At 38.9% G+C, this 16,536-nt stretch overlaps 1 protein-coding gene across 2 annotated transcripts; it reads left to right on the top strand.

Annotated features, from left to right (window-relative positions):
* Positions 1-342: 342 nt before the first annotated feature.
* ift81 (intraflagellar transport 81 homolog) lies at positions 343-14,910 on the top strand. 2 transcript variants are annotated; one of them, XM_004072766.4, is made up of 18 exons: positions 343-767; positions 884-987; positions 1,532-1,712; positions 2,691-2,780; positions 2,922-2,987; positions 3,237-3,347; positions 3,708-3,792; positions 4,402-4,565; positions 4,644-4,739; positions 5,681-5,821; positions 7,757-7,906; positions 9,774-9,902; positions 10,619-10,708; positions 12,098-12,184; positions 12,317-12,388; positions 12,570-12,655; positions 12,858-12,903; positions 13,029-14,910. In XM_004072766.4, exons 1-18 carry the CDS (start codon positions 624-626, stop codon positions 13,209-13,211), a joined length of 2,025 nt encoding a protein of 674 aa, XP_004072814.1. In that variant the 5' UTR covers positions 343-623; the 3' UTR covers positions 13,212-14,910. The 2 variants fall into 2 exon arrangements, with proteins under 2 accessions (XP_004072814.1, XP_078808713.1); XM_078952587.1 differs by having other exon boundaries at positions 357-470.
* Positions 14,911-16,536: the final 1,626 nt, after the last annotated feature.

Below are 16,536 nucleotides of genomic sequence, written 5' to 3'. Positions count from 1 at the left end.
CCCCTCCTAAACAAGTTTTTACACTTTTTTCTCTTGTTTTTAGTTTTAAAAACTGGTAAATCTAACAAAAGCCACAGTCGCCTCGGGGATATACTGCCATCTTCCGGATGGAACCAGAATTTCAGGAGTGTGATGCATTCAATGACAACGTTATAATGTCGAAACTTTACGTACTCTTATCCCCGAATTGGCTTATTTTAACTGAAAAAGTTCATCAACCAATGTTAATTTATTATTTTAATTAAATTATAACAAATATCAAAGTAGTTCTTTAGGCAATTAGCTTTATTTTTCACAAACATGTTTCAACGAAAGCCTTTAAAACTACAGAGAAGTCTTTGAACTAGACATAAATTACTTCCGGTTAGCAACCAATATGCGACGCCTTGGTGGTTTCCAGGGGCCGCAAATAAACAACGGTTACGCTAGTTTATACAGACAGGACGCTCAACTTAAATCTTTAGCCCATGGTTGGTTTCTAAAGTACAAACTAAACCTCCTAGATGGTCTTTTTAAGATCTTGCTTGCTCGTCTGACTTAAAGCTTATTTACGTTAGCGTTAGCTTGCTAACTTAGCAACAAGCAACCCGACTGGTGGAAAAGAGCTAATTGCTAACATCATAATGAGCGAACAACTGAAATTTATTGTTGAACAACTCAACAAGGAACCATTCAAGAAGAACTTCAACCTTGTGATGTTTGACTCTCTGGAACCGATACAGCTTCTCCAGATTTTAAATGACGTTCTCGCGGAAATAGATCCAAAAGTACATATGCTTGGTTGTTTTTCCAGCAGCAACAAGTCAGATTTATCTGTGACTACGCCAATGCTGTGACATGTGTAACGCACCATATTTATTGTAATGTTTCTTCTCCTTTTTAGCAAAGCATAGACATCCGAGAGGAAATGCCCGAACAAACTGTCAAAAGAATGACTTCACTGCTTGGGATGCTGAAATACAAACTTCAAGACAACATGTCTGATGTGTAAGTTACTCACTCAGTTTATTTTATTTTTAGTTTGAGTGTCTGAAATCCTATTAATTTGAAACACAAAACAAAATAAATACATAAACACAATAATCAGAAAGTGCTAAAGTGCTTGAAAAAAGAGCGGGTAAAAGTAAATCCTATTAATCCCCCCCTCAATTATACTATAGTTTATGCCTAAATTTGTACACATTAAACATATAATCATAATTTACATAAATGAAAAGAAATAAAGAAAACATATCAAACTTCACAAGTCCCAACTGTCCTTATGTTCTATTAGAATTCCCATTTTTCTTATTAATTTGTTTAGTTTGTTTGTTTTGTCTCAAGTTTTTACTCATTTTGACACCTACAACACAGATAATTAATAAATTGTTGAAGATACAAATGTGGTCATATTTTTGAGTTGGTTTTTCAGTGCCTGCTGTAGTTGATGAAACTGACTTCAATGTTTTGACAGATTTTTGTGTGAGTTTTGGTTAAAGGTTGAACATTTTCTGCTCTTTCCATCGCCTCCACCTCTCCTCGTCTGTTGCAGGAAGAGCTTTCAGCAGGGCCTGGTCACTGGGAGTAAATCGGTTATTCATCCCATCCTTTACTGGCTGTTGCAGAGGGTCCCTGACCTGAAGAAGAGGGCTTACTTAGCCCGTTTTTTGGTAAAGCTTGAAGTGCCTGCAGAGTTTTTGCATGATGACATCGTCAGCGACACTTACCACCAGGTTAGTAATTAACTTCCAAATGTAATCTTTTAAAATGAATTCCCAAGCCCGGTTGCTTTGACAAGGTTGCGTCAGGAAGGGCATCCGGCATAAAACATTGCCAAGTTTACCATGCGACATGTTCGCTGTGGCGACCCCTGATGGGAAAAGCCGAAAGAGAAAGAAGAAGATTAGATAATTGTTTTACAAATATTTAAAATACTAAAAGCAATTATGTCTAAATTGTAGATTTTTCCAATTAAGCAATTAATATAGCAGCTAATTCACCTAACTGCCTTTATTACAGTAATTCATCTTTTGAGGATATCATAGTTGTCAGAAAAGCTGCTACATGCTAAATGTTTAGGGTATGTGAACAGGATAGAACCTACAATGATGGTGGAACTACTTCTTAAATCAGTGAATCAAATTAACCATTAAGCTATTTGAAAGCACAAATTAATTATTTTGATCCACAATCTAAAAAAAAATCACATAAATATTTAGTGGGTTATGTATCACCAATACATTTTTCTTTTTGTATCAAGGAAATCGAAATAAAGTCTGTTTCGCTGGATTATTTTTCCAAGCCTTTTTAAAGATTATCTTAACTTTATAGATTAACATTTGACTGTAAATAATTTTTAGCTTTTCTTTGTGTTTTTTCACGCCACTTTACGCACTAATTCAGACTATTTACCAATTGGCTGTAGCTATTTTAAAATGTAAATGTTTATATAAAGGTGTTCTTTTTTATTTAGTGTTTCTCTAAATTGGCTTGCATAATATTTGTTAGAAGGTGTGGCTGACCTGACAAATTGGATTAATATTTACAAAATAATAAAAATACATTACATCTTTCTAAGTTTTTTTTGTTTCTGAAGAATTATTATTTATATTAAAAAGTTTTCTTTTTTTATTTGAAAAAAAAATCCATCAGTTCTCAGGACCTTATTTTCTTTTTCTTATTATGTTGATGTGAAAATGGGCTGTTTGCAGTATGAAGAGCTGGTGGAAGGGTTCAAGATGTATCATAAGGAATGTGAGCAGCTGAGGTCGTCCGGCTTCTCTACAGCAGAAATCCGAAGGGTAAAAACGCCAATCTAAGTGACATAACAATCCCAACTATTAAGAAATGACTGAAGTTGTTCTCTTCCAGCTAGTTTTAGTTTAAGGGGGGAAATATTCAGCTAAGATATTTCGTATCATCTTTTTCTTTTGTGTTAACAGGATATTAGTGCCATGGAGGAAGAGAAAGATCAACTAATCAAACGAGTGGAGCGGCTGAAGAAGAGGGTAAGGCAGAGAGCTCCTGTAAAGCCCCAACAGTTTTAAGATCCTCTGGAATGAAAACATAATCTTGGACACAAGTTATCACTTTGTCCTGTGCAGCTAACAAGCATCTGACAGGCTTCAAGGCTCAAATGTAACGAGGTGTTGATTTAATGGGTCTTGCTTGAAGGCCCTGCCAAAAGGTGAAACCTGAACCCAGGAGGGGCGCTTCCTGTCCACCATCACTGTCGTTCTAACATGTCCATCCTGTAGGTGGAGTCAGTGTCCAACCATCAGTGGATGCTGAAGCAGGCCCGGCAGCTGCGGATGGAGAAGGAAAGAGAGGAGTCTTTGGCCCAGCAGAAGCAACAACAAAAAAATCAGGTAGATATTTACTATCATTTTGGATCACATGCATGCATTGTCAGGATAAATCCTCCTGTAGTGTGACAAAAGGTTTTGCAAATATAAGTTTTGTTAGATTTTCTTCAAAGTCAAATGCAAAAATGATCAGAAATAAGCATTTTAGATGAAAAACCAAAAATATTCTTTCTTAAAGTGAATTTATTCAGAGAACATTACTTTTATAATTTACATGTCTGCAAAAATCTTGTGTTTTTCCTAAAAATCTATCAAATTAAGCACATGATGAAGAATCTAAAAGACGTCAAAAGCTACAACACTTGACTTTTGTATGTTTAACTTCCTAAAATAGCAATACTTGTCATTGTTGTGTGTGCTCAGCTGTTTCAGGCAGAGCAGAGAGTGCTGAGGTCCCAGCAGCAGCTGAAGGATATGCGCCAATCGGCCACAGATGCAAATCCAGAGAGTGAGTGTCCCGGTCCTTTGAAGGACATGAAAATTCATGGAAACCACACACAGCAGTCTTTGCTTACATGCTTAACTTGTTGATATACTAATTATATTGATCTCTGATTTAGTGTAATGAAGCTTATGTGGGTTTGAAATATCCTGCTTAGGTTTTCTCTGGGTGTTGGGCTCCTAAGCCTAAATGAGATTTACAAATTAGAGATTTCTAAAATGATCTGTGCTGTCCAGATGAATGAAAAGCTGCACTATTAGAGGAGACTCACTGCTTTCTCTGTTGACATAACTTTCTAATATGTGAATAAAATGCTTATGCCATCATTTGAGTCAAGTACATATACGTTAGAAATATGTATTTTTGATCCTTTTCCCTTTGTAACGGCCTTCCTCTCTGGTGTTTTGCCACCATTGCAAAGTATTCTGCCCCCCTCTTGCCCCCTCCCATACAATGTTTTAGCCCCGTTCACATCAGTTTTATTTATCAAAAATATTTTGCATCTTCTTCCACTAAAGGTTTAACAGCCTTAATGAAGCCAAAAATCTGTTTGTGTTAAAAAAAATAAAGCAAATGCATCAAACCTGAAGCTTAACAAAAAACTGTCTTTGTCAGGCCTAACCAGAAGACTTGAAGAGGAGATCAAGATCAACACTTACATGGTCACTGAGAAACTTCCCAAAGAGCTGGAGAGTTTGAGGCGCACCGTGCAGTACCTGCAGAAAGTGGCATCAGAGCCTGCAATGGGCCAGGCCAACATCCGGGAGCTGGAGGACAGGGTAAAGAGTCGAACATGGCGGGATGCTGGGTTCCTTCATGCCGCCCACGGTTCTGATTGTTGACTTACGCTCCCACAGATCAAAGACGTGGACTCTCAGATTAACCTGCTGATTGAGAAGAAGATGTTGAGGAATGACCCCATAGATGACAAACTGACCCTTTACAGACAACAGGTGCTGACCCGGTTGCATGTTGTGATGGTCTTTCACCTCTTTATCAGTTTTGCATCAAATGAGCGGCAGCCTGTGAGTTATGACTCCCAGTGGCCACAGTCACACAGGATTAGAAATCCCGGTTTGGTTTGGCTTAGTTCAGGCATGTCCAAAGTCCGGCCCGTGGGCCAAATGGAGCTCATGTTCATATTTCTACCAGCCCGCAGGCTCTTGTCATAAAAAACAAAAATAATATGCAACTCCTAACACTTTCTAAGAATCGTGTGTACAATTTCTTGGTTGTGATTGGCTAAATTATGATATAAGCCGTCGTAAACCTGCGACAACAACCTGTGGGTGCTTGACCTTCTGAGCCATGAGGGCCAAATGAAAGGACCAGGTTGGCTTCTGTGATCAAAACCGCAATGGTTTGTACTTCTTGTACTTGTACTTACTTATGTGAAGAAATGGAAAGTATCCTGTTGCAAAAGACTTTTCATTAAATAGGTTATTTAAGTCATTTAATGTTATAATTGGGGTTCAAAGAATGCAGGCCGATTGTTGGCCCTCACACTTTTTCACTGCACCAAATTGGTCCTCTTTACAAAAAGACACCACTGTAATAGTTTATACAATTAACTATTTTTATCCATTTATTCTTCCTGCATTATTTTTTATTATTAAATATAAATATTCTTCTATATTAGTTTTTATCTGCAATCTTTGTTCTTGTAACAGGCAGGAAATTTCATACAAGAAACATAATTAAATTCATAATAATATCATTTTTCTAATTTATATAAAATGATAACTGAGGGGTTTTTTTGGGTTGAAAGTTTGTGCTCAGTTTTTAGTTTATTTTTTTCTGCTGCTGTGCACTTCTTTTCATGATGTCTCAAAAGAAAACTCAAACTAACTTCCTCTTTCATTGCTGCATATCTAATACAACATGAACGTTTCAGGCCTCCATTATCAGCCGAAAGAAGGAGTCAAAGGCAGAGGAGCTCCAGGAAGCGAGGGAGGCGCTGGCCACAGCAGAGAAGGAGATGAAACAGAGGCACAGCCAGTCGTCACCAGAGGAGGAGGTCATTCGAGGCGACGAGGTACAGAGTTGGTTTGCCGCTACCACAAAACAAAGCTGTTGGGTTTTTTCAGTCTTCCTTTAGGCTCTCGTCATCTGCAGCCTCGTACCAGTGCGCTCTAGAAGATAAGCGACCTACAGAATCCTCAAGAGGCTATTTCTGTTCTTATCCAAACACAGACACACTCACTGTATAATGTTTCTTACCCCTTTACCCCACTCTCCCCCACCTTCCCATGAAAGCCAGGAATAGAACACAAAAGAAAGAATATCCAGAGCAAGGAGCTGTTCTGAACAAACTTCCTGAAAGCAGTCTCTTTCTTTAATGTCTTTAATGTAATCCATCTTCCAATACAGGTCAGCTGGTCATGTTAGGTCACACACATGTCTTCGATTTGATTTAGTCAGGAGGATGCACTCTTCATATCTGCCACAGGCTCCTCTGCGGGAGTAAAGCCCTCATGTCACACAGAAATGTTGTAAGCCTTGCACATTTGTTGCACTTCCATTGCGTTTACAGCACCAAACAGTCATGTGTTAGTAGCGGTTCGTGGATTAGAAGTGGTGGAGCAGGTGTCTCAGCATCAGTCTGGTCCGAGCAGAACAAAAGAGCCCAAAATACAGACAAACAAAACTAAAAACGTGATGTTTGCAAAGAAATCCAAACTTAATATTACCGATTCTGGTGAGACATACACGAAGTGCAAGACAAATGAAAAGATCATTTCCAGTGTGTTTATGGTCCACAGGAAGAGAAGAGAAGAATCATTTGAGCCATTCACTCTGGGAGAAGCTTTAAAAATGTGACAGGAAGGAATTTAACGAGATGTTGTGGAAGATGTGGTTCTTATCTCAGGCAGAAGCAATACCACGCAAACTCAAATGGTTGATTGCCGTCCATGTTTCGCAGATCCCCTTGTGTATGACCGTTAACCTGAGGCTCTTAAAGTACAACAGGAAGTTGTTTGTAGGCGCAAAGAGGCTCTTGAGTCTTTACATGAATGAATATAGTGGAAAATGTTTTGTTGAACTGGGCTTATCAGTCTCTTGGGTAGTTTTGAGACATCAGCCGTGGTGGAGATGATCGCTTTATCTGAGGTATTTTCCATTGTGTGTCATCACATGCCAACCGACAGCTGCCTGATCTCTCTAGGGGTCGTGACCACGGCTGCTCGTCATTGGCTGACCAGCAGCAGGAAGCCGTTTGATCATCATCTGGTTAAATTTAGTTTAGACACCAATGGGGGATTTAAGTCGCTTTTTGAATTAGTTGGGGAGGGCTCTTAAATTGCCCCCATGTTTTTGACATGTGAGGGCATTCGCTGCCCCTCTTTGACTCTTTCAGATGTGTGAACGCCCTGTGTGACTGCACACCGAGCTGCAGTCACGTTTCACAGCAGCTGCTTTGCAGAATGTAATGGATGGAATATTCTTCAACTGCACTAATTCCCCCTCTCCGCCATGTCTGCCCTTGAAGTCCTAAAATACACAAAGAAACGCACAAACTAACACACACAAAGTTATGCAGGAGGCCCCATTATTGCCCAAAGGACACAAATCACACTCTGGGATTTTTATGCTGTTTTTTAGATTGTAAAGGGGGGCAGAGTCATCATTGAAGGCCTACATTGCCTTAGCTCTGAAAATTTTTTTAAAAAAATGGCGCAAATTTTGGGGATTTAATGCCATACATGACTATTCCTTTTTTATTTGTTATCCTCAATTAGTTTGTTCAGAAATGTGTTCATGTACACATTTAGACTATGTCGTTATAAAACAAGCTTTCAGTTTTCTTGATATTGTGCTTTTGTGACATGAAATAATTAAACAACATTCCTTTATGTAATAATGATGGCTTAAGTTTATTTTTAGGATATATTATGAGATTTTTAAATCTTCTTTTGTGGAATGATCCCGTCCAGTCTTGTGTTCACCTCTGTTTCTTGGTATTTCAAAGCTGAAACGCTTGGTGGCAAAACTCCGCAGCAAAGGAACTGCTTACAAGAAAAAACGTCAGGAACTTTCGGAGCTGAACGCTGAGTATGGAGTTCTGCAACGGACGGAGGAGATCCTCAGACAGAAGCACGAGGCAGTCCAGGAGAAGCTGGTAACCTCTTTTACCCAAGTTTTCCAGCTCTCTGGTCAGAGAAAAATCGAAAGTTTGTACCGGTAGTTTTAAAAACTGTAAAGTAAGTAAGAAGTTAAGTAAAAAAAATAGTAAGTAACAAACTGTATTCAACTCATTCACAAACGGTTAAAGGATAATATTCATCTCAAGTCAAACTAAAACATTTTAACAGATTTTTCTGTGCTACAGCAATTAATTGAAGGTGTCTTAGCAAAACTAGAAGTAAGGCCCACAGGGTTTTAAGGCAGATTTTCTATCATTTAACAAATTGAAGGATTTTAAGTGCACCCTATGATTTAAAAATTACGGAATGGGTCAATCAATTAACTCGGATTTAATATTTCTTAGTTAGATTTACAAATTTCTGGCTGAGAAGCACCACAAATAGTAAAATAAACAGTTTTTTTTTAAATCACTGCTGACACTACCTACTACTACTTTAGCTGCATGGAGATTAACCTATGTGCTACAAGGTGTCTTTTATTTTGAAAGGATGTCATGTGAACCTCTTTTAAAAGTTATAAACTATTACATATTTTGAATAAAGGCTATTTTCTCTTTAATTTTATGTGTTATTTATGCAAAAAAATAGTTAATTTATATTTATTATAATAGTAGCAAAGAAATATAATCATGTCTTGTTTTTCTAAAGCACATGTGTCAAACTCAAGGCCCAGGGGCCAAATTTTGCCCGCCATGTCATTTTATGTGGCCCACAAGAGCATAAAAGTTTTCAATTTCTTAAAATAAAAATGTTCTTTAGTTGATTACATATTATTTATGAGTAGTTGCTGTAATTATTCAATGTTTACAGGTCTTATGTGTGTATGCAGACAAAATGTTACACTTGTAATACATGTTCTGTCTAGCTCAAGTTTTTTGTTATTTTTCTTTATTTACTTGGACAATTTGATCCTTCATTAATAAAGCTGTGTGGGTTTTAAGAAGCGGATAAAATTTAAAAGGATTTATGCTAGAGAAACAAGCAAACGTATGTTTTCTATGCAACTGTAATTGTCCCTTTTTCTCATTACATTTAGTTACATGTATAAGTTATATTTGACCCTTTGAGGACAGCCGCTATGCTGATGTGGCTTGCGGTGAAAATGAATTTGACACCCCTGTTCTAAAGGGTGAAGTCAGACTTTGTGGATCCTACTGGGTAGTGGTCTGTGAGAAATCGACCCGAATAGCTCTTTAAGTGTTGAAGGTTGCAGACCTTTGCTCTAACTGAAAAAAAAAACGCTCTTATTGAGAATACCTCCCAAACTGCTTCTACTGGCCTTGCTACAGTGTCCAAAGTTAAAAGCACCTGATCCACAGCTCTCCCCACTCTACAGCTGCCATATCAAATGCGCCTTTATCCCCTCGTCTCAATTCACATTCAATTTCAACTGAGAAGTGATGGAAGCTTCCTGGAAATGGCCTCACACCTTTGTGTGGTCTGATCACCTGACTCAGTGGTGTCTGGCGCAGGCTTGGGCTGCTATTTCTGATGGCAGCATCTGCTGCTCCTTCTCCTGCTACATCCAACATGATGATTTGTTCTAGGCAGTTTCTCCTCTGATCACATGTTGAGCCCAGAATGCCTCTGCTCAGTTTAGAGGGGCCTCATTTTCCAAACCAGATCATTTATTTAATTTCGGAGAAAAAATTGCTGTAATGAAAACAGCGGTTCAGGTTTGGTCCCAGATCTGCAATTTGAGCATTTTTTAAAGGCAATTTACAGATTTACTGCTATGATATACATGTACATAAGCAGTTAATTTATAAACTATTACAAATGCAAAAAGACACGGGGATTTTTCATTTTGCTAAATTTCCTTGTTTCTTGTGAATTTTAAAGGAAGCTGTGGAAGATGAGAAGGGCATCTCTGGCTACAGCAACACCCAAGAAGAGCTGGAGAGGGTCTCTGCCATCAAGACAGAGTTGGATGAGAAGAAGGGGCGCACGCTGGACGACATGTCTGAAATGGTCAAGAGTGCTTTTAAGCTCTCAAAAGCCTGTTGTTTGACTAATATATATGAGAATTTCTTGTTTTATTTAAATTATATAAAACATCAAACAATCTCTCAGAACAGATTTAGTCTGAGTCCTCTTATGCTGTGTTTATTATAAGCCTATAAAGGGTCTATACCATGCTATTCTTAAGCCTATTATTTCAAACAATATCCATGTATATGTTAATATATTACCTTTGGCACACAAAAAAACAAATGTTGTTATATTTAAGTTATTTTTGTGAGCGATTTTCCAACCCTCCAATCTCTGAGGCTCCGCCTTTTCCCTCCTTATGGGTGCCGGCCATTTTATAACATCAAACTAGAGTCGGCCTAAGTAGTGTGTCTGCGTCTCGCCCACAGACAGACAGCATCTAAACTTTTGCAAAGATGGACGTGCTTATTGTGCATATAAAGACAAAGTGTTTTGCCGATCACTGCTAGCTCAGTGGAGAAGGTGGGTGTATGTGTTAGCCTGGGGGCGGCGCTGCAGCGCAGACTCTTCCTGGAAGAATTAACATTACAATACACTTAAAAGCTCAAAAAGTAGATTGTGCATGATATAGGCCCTTTACTTTGATGATTAGCTCCATGTTGGTTAAGGTTCACCAGCTTGTCCCTGTTTAGTTTCAATGATCGGTACATTTTCTTTTTAATAATTTTAATTGTCACATGACTTTTTTTCTGCAGGTGAAGAGGTTAAACGCATTGATTGTTGAGAAGAAGTCTGCTCTTGCCCCCATCATAAAAGAGCTGAGGTCACTGAGACAGCGCCGGGAGGTAACCACAGTCTGACTGGATAGTGGCAAAACAAAACAACATTGCACACATTTTCTACAGAACTCTGAGTTATAGGAATCCAGGCATAAACGTGATATTCATAATGTCCATTTATGGGAAACTAACTGAATGTCTTTGTTGCTAATTTACAAGATTAGGACATGCCACCTCTTCTGTCTTGGTAACCACAGACAGAGCTTTAAAGACCCACTCACTTTAAAGCAAATCATCTTTTGATCTATTTCAAAGGGTTCCCATTGGAGTTTTAAATTTAATTAAGCCGTTTTTAGCCAAAATCTAAAAAATCGGTGTTGTTTTCTAGGACATAGTTTCTTCAGAGTGGCAGGAGTTCATCAGAAATTCACTTCTAAGTTATGTGTTTGCGTGGTGTAAGCCCACCCCCCTTCCCGTTGCTGAGAGCTCTGCTTACATGCTTTCCCCGCTAGTTTACAGCCCCTCACAACTCCAACCTAACATTACCAGTGCAACAAAAATGGCGAGCTATATTGGTGCAATCTAGCCGTACAGTTTTTTGCCAGATACCAGCTCAGAGGAGGAAAACCGAGACGTACATGGATCTAGTGGTCTACAAGTGGATGCATCTGAATGGAGCGAGCAGGGAGCCTGTGGCCCATCGATTGTAGTGTCTATGTCACAACTACAATCTTTTTCTGACTGCATTTTTTTGTCTGCTTCTGATTCACAACAATTTGAGTAATTAAACACTCAGAAATGCAATTTTGCACTTAATTGTCTTTATATTCATCATCAGAACTATGTCACAAAAACATATTAAAACACTAAAAAACAAGATTTTTCTTTAAAGCCACAAATAATAAGATATTTATGATGTTTTTGTTTTCTGTTTGCCTCGAAAGAGCCTTTTTTTGTCACATTCATGAAATGTGAGGTCAAGAGTCAAGTCAAGGCAATTTAACTACCAATTCTCTAGTCAGCATTTTATGCTATACAGGCTAAGCAAGTGTGACTCTGCCAAAAGTGTTCATGTTTTAACTTGGGAGAATTATTTTGATATATTTTTTTTTTTTGTAAGTGAATCTGTCAGAAGGGCTGATCTCAACTGTTTTACTTATATTGTGCCTCGTGATTAATCAGAAAGAATTTACACAGTCCTTAAATGAAATGTTGAATGGGAGATCTCCCAGCATTGCTGAGCTGTTGCAGAGGCTTACATTTTTCTACACATGTTCCCAGGATTACCGTCCCTCTTTACGAGCCTGTTTGAGGTTAAACTGCTGAAGTGCCAGCTGGGACTTCATGCTGACAAGACACGCTGATATGTCATGTACCTGTCTCCGTTCTGAGTGGATTGTGCAATAGTGTGTCCCTACTTCTTTTTCTCAATACCCGGGATTACCATCCTAATAGGAACTGAGCCAAGAGTACGGGGAAAAGAAAACGCAATATGAAAGCTGCGCTGCTGGTTTGGAGAGTAACCGATCCCAACTTGAGCAGGTGTGGTTTTTAGCACTTCATACACAGCATTAAACATGCAACAATTGACTGTGTGTTCCAAATCTATATGTGAATTCTTCTAGAAAATTATATGACTTTGTTATTATGTTCTAATCGTTTTTTTAATTTCAGGAGGTGAAAGCATTAAGAGAGGAGATGGCCCAAAAAGAAAACCAGTATCATTACATCAACTCCATGTCTGAGGTAAAGATTCTGAGGAGTTGTTGTTCTAATGGTTACAGAAATCTGTTCAGTTTCTCATCATTGTTTCTCAGGGAAGTCATTCAAATAAAAATGTTGTCAGCACCTGCAGTTGGACTGCTCTTTGAAAACGACTCAAACCAACTCAATGGACAAACCCAATCTTTGCATGTGTCATCCACAGATCATTGAGATGCAAATGCAGCAGGCAGCTGAAGAGATGAAGGCCTACATCTCCCCTGATCCTCAAGAAAAGAAGAAGACCATCAGGTGAGCCTGCTGAGCTCGGCCTGCCAACTGCTGCTGGCATGAGTGCCCTTTAACTCCAGTGAGCTATTGTTACAGCACAGTCGGCTCATGTGCTGCCACTTTGTTCTTTCACCAAGAACTCAGAGCTGTTAGAAAGATTTGCTGATCTACCACACCTTGATTTGAAGGAGTGGCCTGCTTTATCCGTTCTGCTTCTCTACAGGGAATTGTACATGAAGAGCATTGCAGAACAGGAGTTGCTTGGCAAGGTGAGAAATATTTTGTTCACTTTAATTTTCATCTCTTCCAAGTAATTGCATATAATTGATCACTTGTGTCATTCTGAGCCAACGTAGGAGTGTTCTAACAAATTTTTTCCATCTGTGAATTCCAGAAGTTGCGTGAGGAGCAAAAAATGGTCAAAGAGAACCACGGCGCCAACATGGAGCAGATGAAGATGTGGCGTGACCTGGAGCAGCTGATGGAGTGCAAAGCGAGGTGCTTTATAAAAGCACAGAACCAGGGCAGCGTGGGACGCGTTATTCAGGATGAGGCCAAGGACATGCTGGTGCTGTGAGGGTAATCATCCCCAAAACCGTGTGTTTTCTCCAGCAAAGTAAAAGCTATTGTTCCAGACCTGCCAGTGGCAATGTCATTTCCACTGGATTTTCCCTTATAGTGTATGTTTGGTGAAAAGCAGGCCCATCTGCTCTCGTAGTGACCACCACACACAAACACATAGAGGAGTTTCAGGTTTCCACAGAAGCTTTGGTTTTACCAACTTTAGGAATGCTCTGGACGCTTTAAATCAAAGTGGCCAAAGATAAAAGCGGACAAAGTAGTTCTCGTGGGACGGGGCTCCGGCCAACTAGTGTTTACAACAAAAAACTAGACCTCGAATTGGGGTGTTGGCAGTTCATTTTGAGATTTCTGAGACCCTCAGACTCGTGTTAAACCTTTATTTTATGTCCATTAACAGTTCTTTTATGAAAGTAATATCTGGATTCTATATTGTAAAATGAATTAATATTGTTCATGGGATATCCATGTTTTCCACTAAAAATTGCAAACTAAAGACTTCAGAGTTTTTTATTCATGCAAATATCTTGTAGTGTGAAATTTAGGCAGAAATTGAAAGCTGCATCATACAATACTTAGTGTGTACGTGAATCTTATTAACTTTTGTAATTTTCATAGTAGACTTGTGTCAACACAGACATCGTCTGAGTGTCTCAGGTTCATCCTGACTGATGATGCTTCAAGACGCCAGCCTGCATCCAAATCAACTTAATCTGCTGTTGACAGCCAAGACTCATGGTTCTCGTGCCAGGCAGATCAAGTGTGCGCCGTGACAGACAGTGCACGCTTGACACCATGGACTCCCACGAGCAACGTCACTGTCACAGCCCCTTCTACGCCTTTAGGTCCTACTACGACATGCTAACACACGATGTCAGTTCTTGCAGTTCAGGTGACATGGATGTACCCTTAAGACCTCAGATGAGGTCTGAGTATTTACACAGTGCATTTCCTATTCCACTGCCTTTGTATTTGTTCTGGAAATGAGTTTGATGAATCATTTGTAGTCTTGACTAATTTATTATCGCGCAGCTCTGCTTGTATCTTTGCTCCTTGCTGCAGTGTACATCAACTGCATGAATGTCTGACGAGCCTGAGAAAATGTATGATCCATCTTTTTCTGGTCCCTGCATCAGTGTGTATTCAAGGTTCATGGTCAGGTTTAAAGTACTAATTGAAAGGACATTTAGGTGTCCACTGGCTTTAAATAAATGTACACAGCAGTGCTACAGACAAGTAAAAAAAAACCTGTCTACACAAACAACCAAATACATTTTTTTTATTAAATTGACTAAAGTCACTCAATATTTGCACAGAGAGGGCGAGCTGAGGAATTTGAACATTTACTTCTTTGGTGTTGCGCCGGTTTACTTTATTAAATGGTAGCGTGTGCAGGGACTGTTAGTGAAGATCACTTCTTAGGCATTTACTGTGATCTGATGTAATCTGGCTCAGTCTCCCAAAAGTCTCTGTTACATCTAAAGGTTTAATCATTACAACTACTTCCTGTTAGTTTTAGCTCCTCAGTGTTTTCCAACTCCTTTCTTTCACATTTTCTCGGTTCACTTTCTTGTGTACTGTTGTGTTTTCTTGTCATGATTCATTTTTGTGATGTTTTGTGAAGTACAGGTTCTGTTCTTTGTTTTTTGGAAAGACTTACTTGGTTTGTAAATAAATAGTTTGAGCTTTTCCCACAATGTCAGTGGTTTGCATTTCATTCATTCACAGAACAGCTCTTTTTTGTTGTTTTTATTTTTCTGGTAATTATTTAAATTGATCATGTAACAAACTTCATTCATCTTCTAATCCGTTTTATCTCTTTCGTGGTCACGGGGCTGCTGGAGCCTATCCAGGCCACTTACGGGCGAAGGCAGGGGACACCCTGGACAGGTCGCCAGTCTGTCGCAATAACAAACATAAGATTTATAATGTGTTCAAATAAATCCTGAAAATTGTAAGGAAATGATGCATGGTAGAAACTTAAAATAAAAAAAAATGTATAGATTATTCCCATTTAGCATTGTAATACGCTGAAAACACAAAGATGAACTTAATTTGGTAAGCTCGATAATAAAGTTAAAAAAATATATCGAAGTTGCATTAACATATTTAAAACCCCTAAGAACTCAGATCCATTTTTCCTTAAAATAAAATGATGTGGAACAAACCAAGTGGACCACAGGTCACATTTCTGATGTTTTTTCTGTTGCACTGATGTCACCATGGGGTCTTATGGGTTAAATTACACTATATTATTCAAAGTGTTCGGTCACCCATCCAGATGGTCAGAATCAGATATCCTAATCACTTGGCCCTGCCACAGGTGTATAAAATTAAGCTTTCAGGCATGCAGACTGTTCTCACAAACATTTGTGAAAGAATGGGCCGTTCTCAGGAGCTCAGTGAATTCCAGCATTGAACTGTCATAGGATGCCACCAGTGCAACAAATCCAGTGGTGAAATGAATGAAATTCCACTGTCAGCTCCATTATAACAAAATGGAAGAGTTTGGGAACAAAAGCAACTCAGCCATCAAGTGGTAGGCCTAACAGAGAGGGTTCAGCGGATGCTGAAGCACAAAGAGGACACAGACTTCCTGCACAGTCAATTGCTGCAGAGCTCCAAACTTCATGTGACCTTCAGATTAGCCCAAGTACAGAATGCAGAGAGCTTCATGGAATGGGTTTCTATGGCTGAGCAGCTGCATCCAAGCCACACATACATAACCAAGTGCAATGCAAACCGTCGGATGCAGTGGTGGAAAGCAAGGTCCATAAAGACATGGATGACAGAGTCTGGTAAGGATGAACTTGACTGGCCTGCACAGAGTCAGTCTTGTTGTTCAGGACTTGAGTTCAGGATTTCAAGCCTCATTGTCCTGCCAGAGATGCTCTGAGGTTCTTCTTCAGGAAAGGAAGTCTTGAGTTTTTGGCTTTAAAGTTAAGAAAAGTCTTAAAACTTACAACTAAAATTAATGTTTTATTGTTACAAATCCATGGTCGTCAAATTTCCTAAAAACAGTTGTTTGGCAGCAAAGGCTAAATTTAGGCAAATAAAACGAGAGCAAAAACACAGTAAAGAGACTTATTTTATCAGGCTCGACAGTGTTGAGCTGAAAGGAGAAATATGAATAAAAATTTAATTTTTTTACAAATTTTGTCTTAAGTCCCTGCTTTTAAACTTAACTTGGACTCAATCTCCGGGTCTCAAAGCCAGTTCTCCCTGTTTTTGTTTTTTTTACTCAGGGATTGGTAAATTTGGTTCAAGCTGTAACCTCGTTTAAAAAATCTTGGATTCACAGCACATTTTTAAGGGAATAATCA

Source organism: Oryzias latipes, chromosome 9, assembly GCF_053564925.1.
Source record: "Oryzias latipes strain Hd-rR chromosome 9, Olatipes_Hd-rR_3.1".
NCBI classification, from domain to species: domain Eukaryota; kingdom Metazoa; phylum Chordata; class Actinopteri; order Beloniformes; family Adrianichthyidae; genus Oryzias; species Oryzias latipes.
The sequence above is the reverse complement of the archived record's forward strand: the minus strand, read 5'-3'. Positions and strand labels throughout refer to the sequence as shown.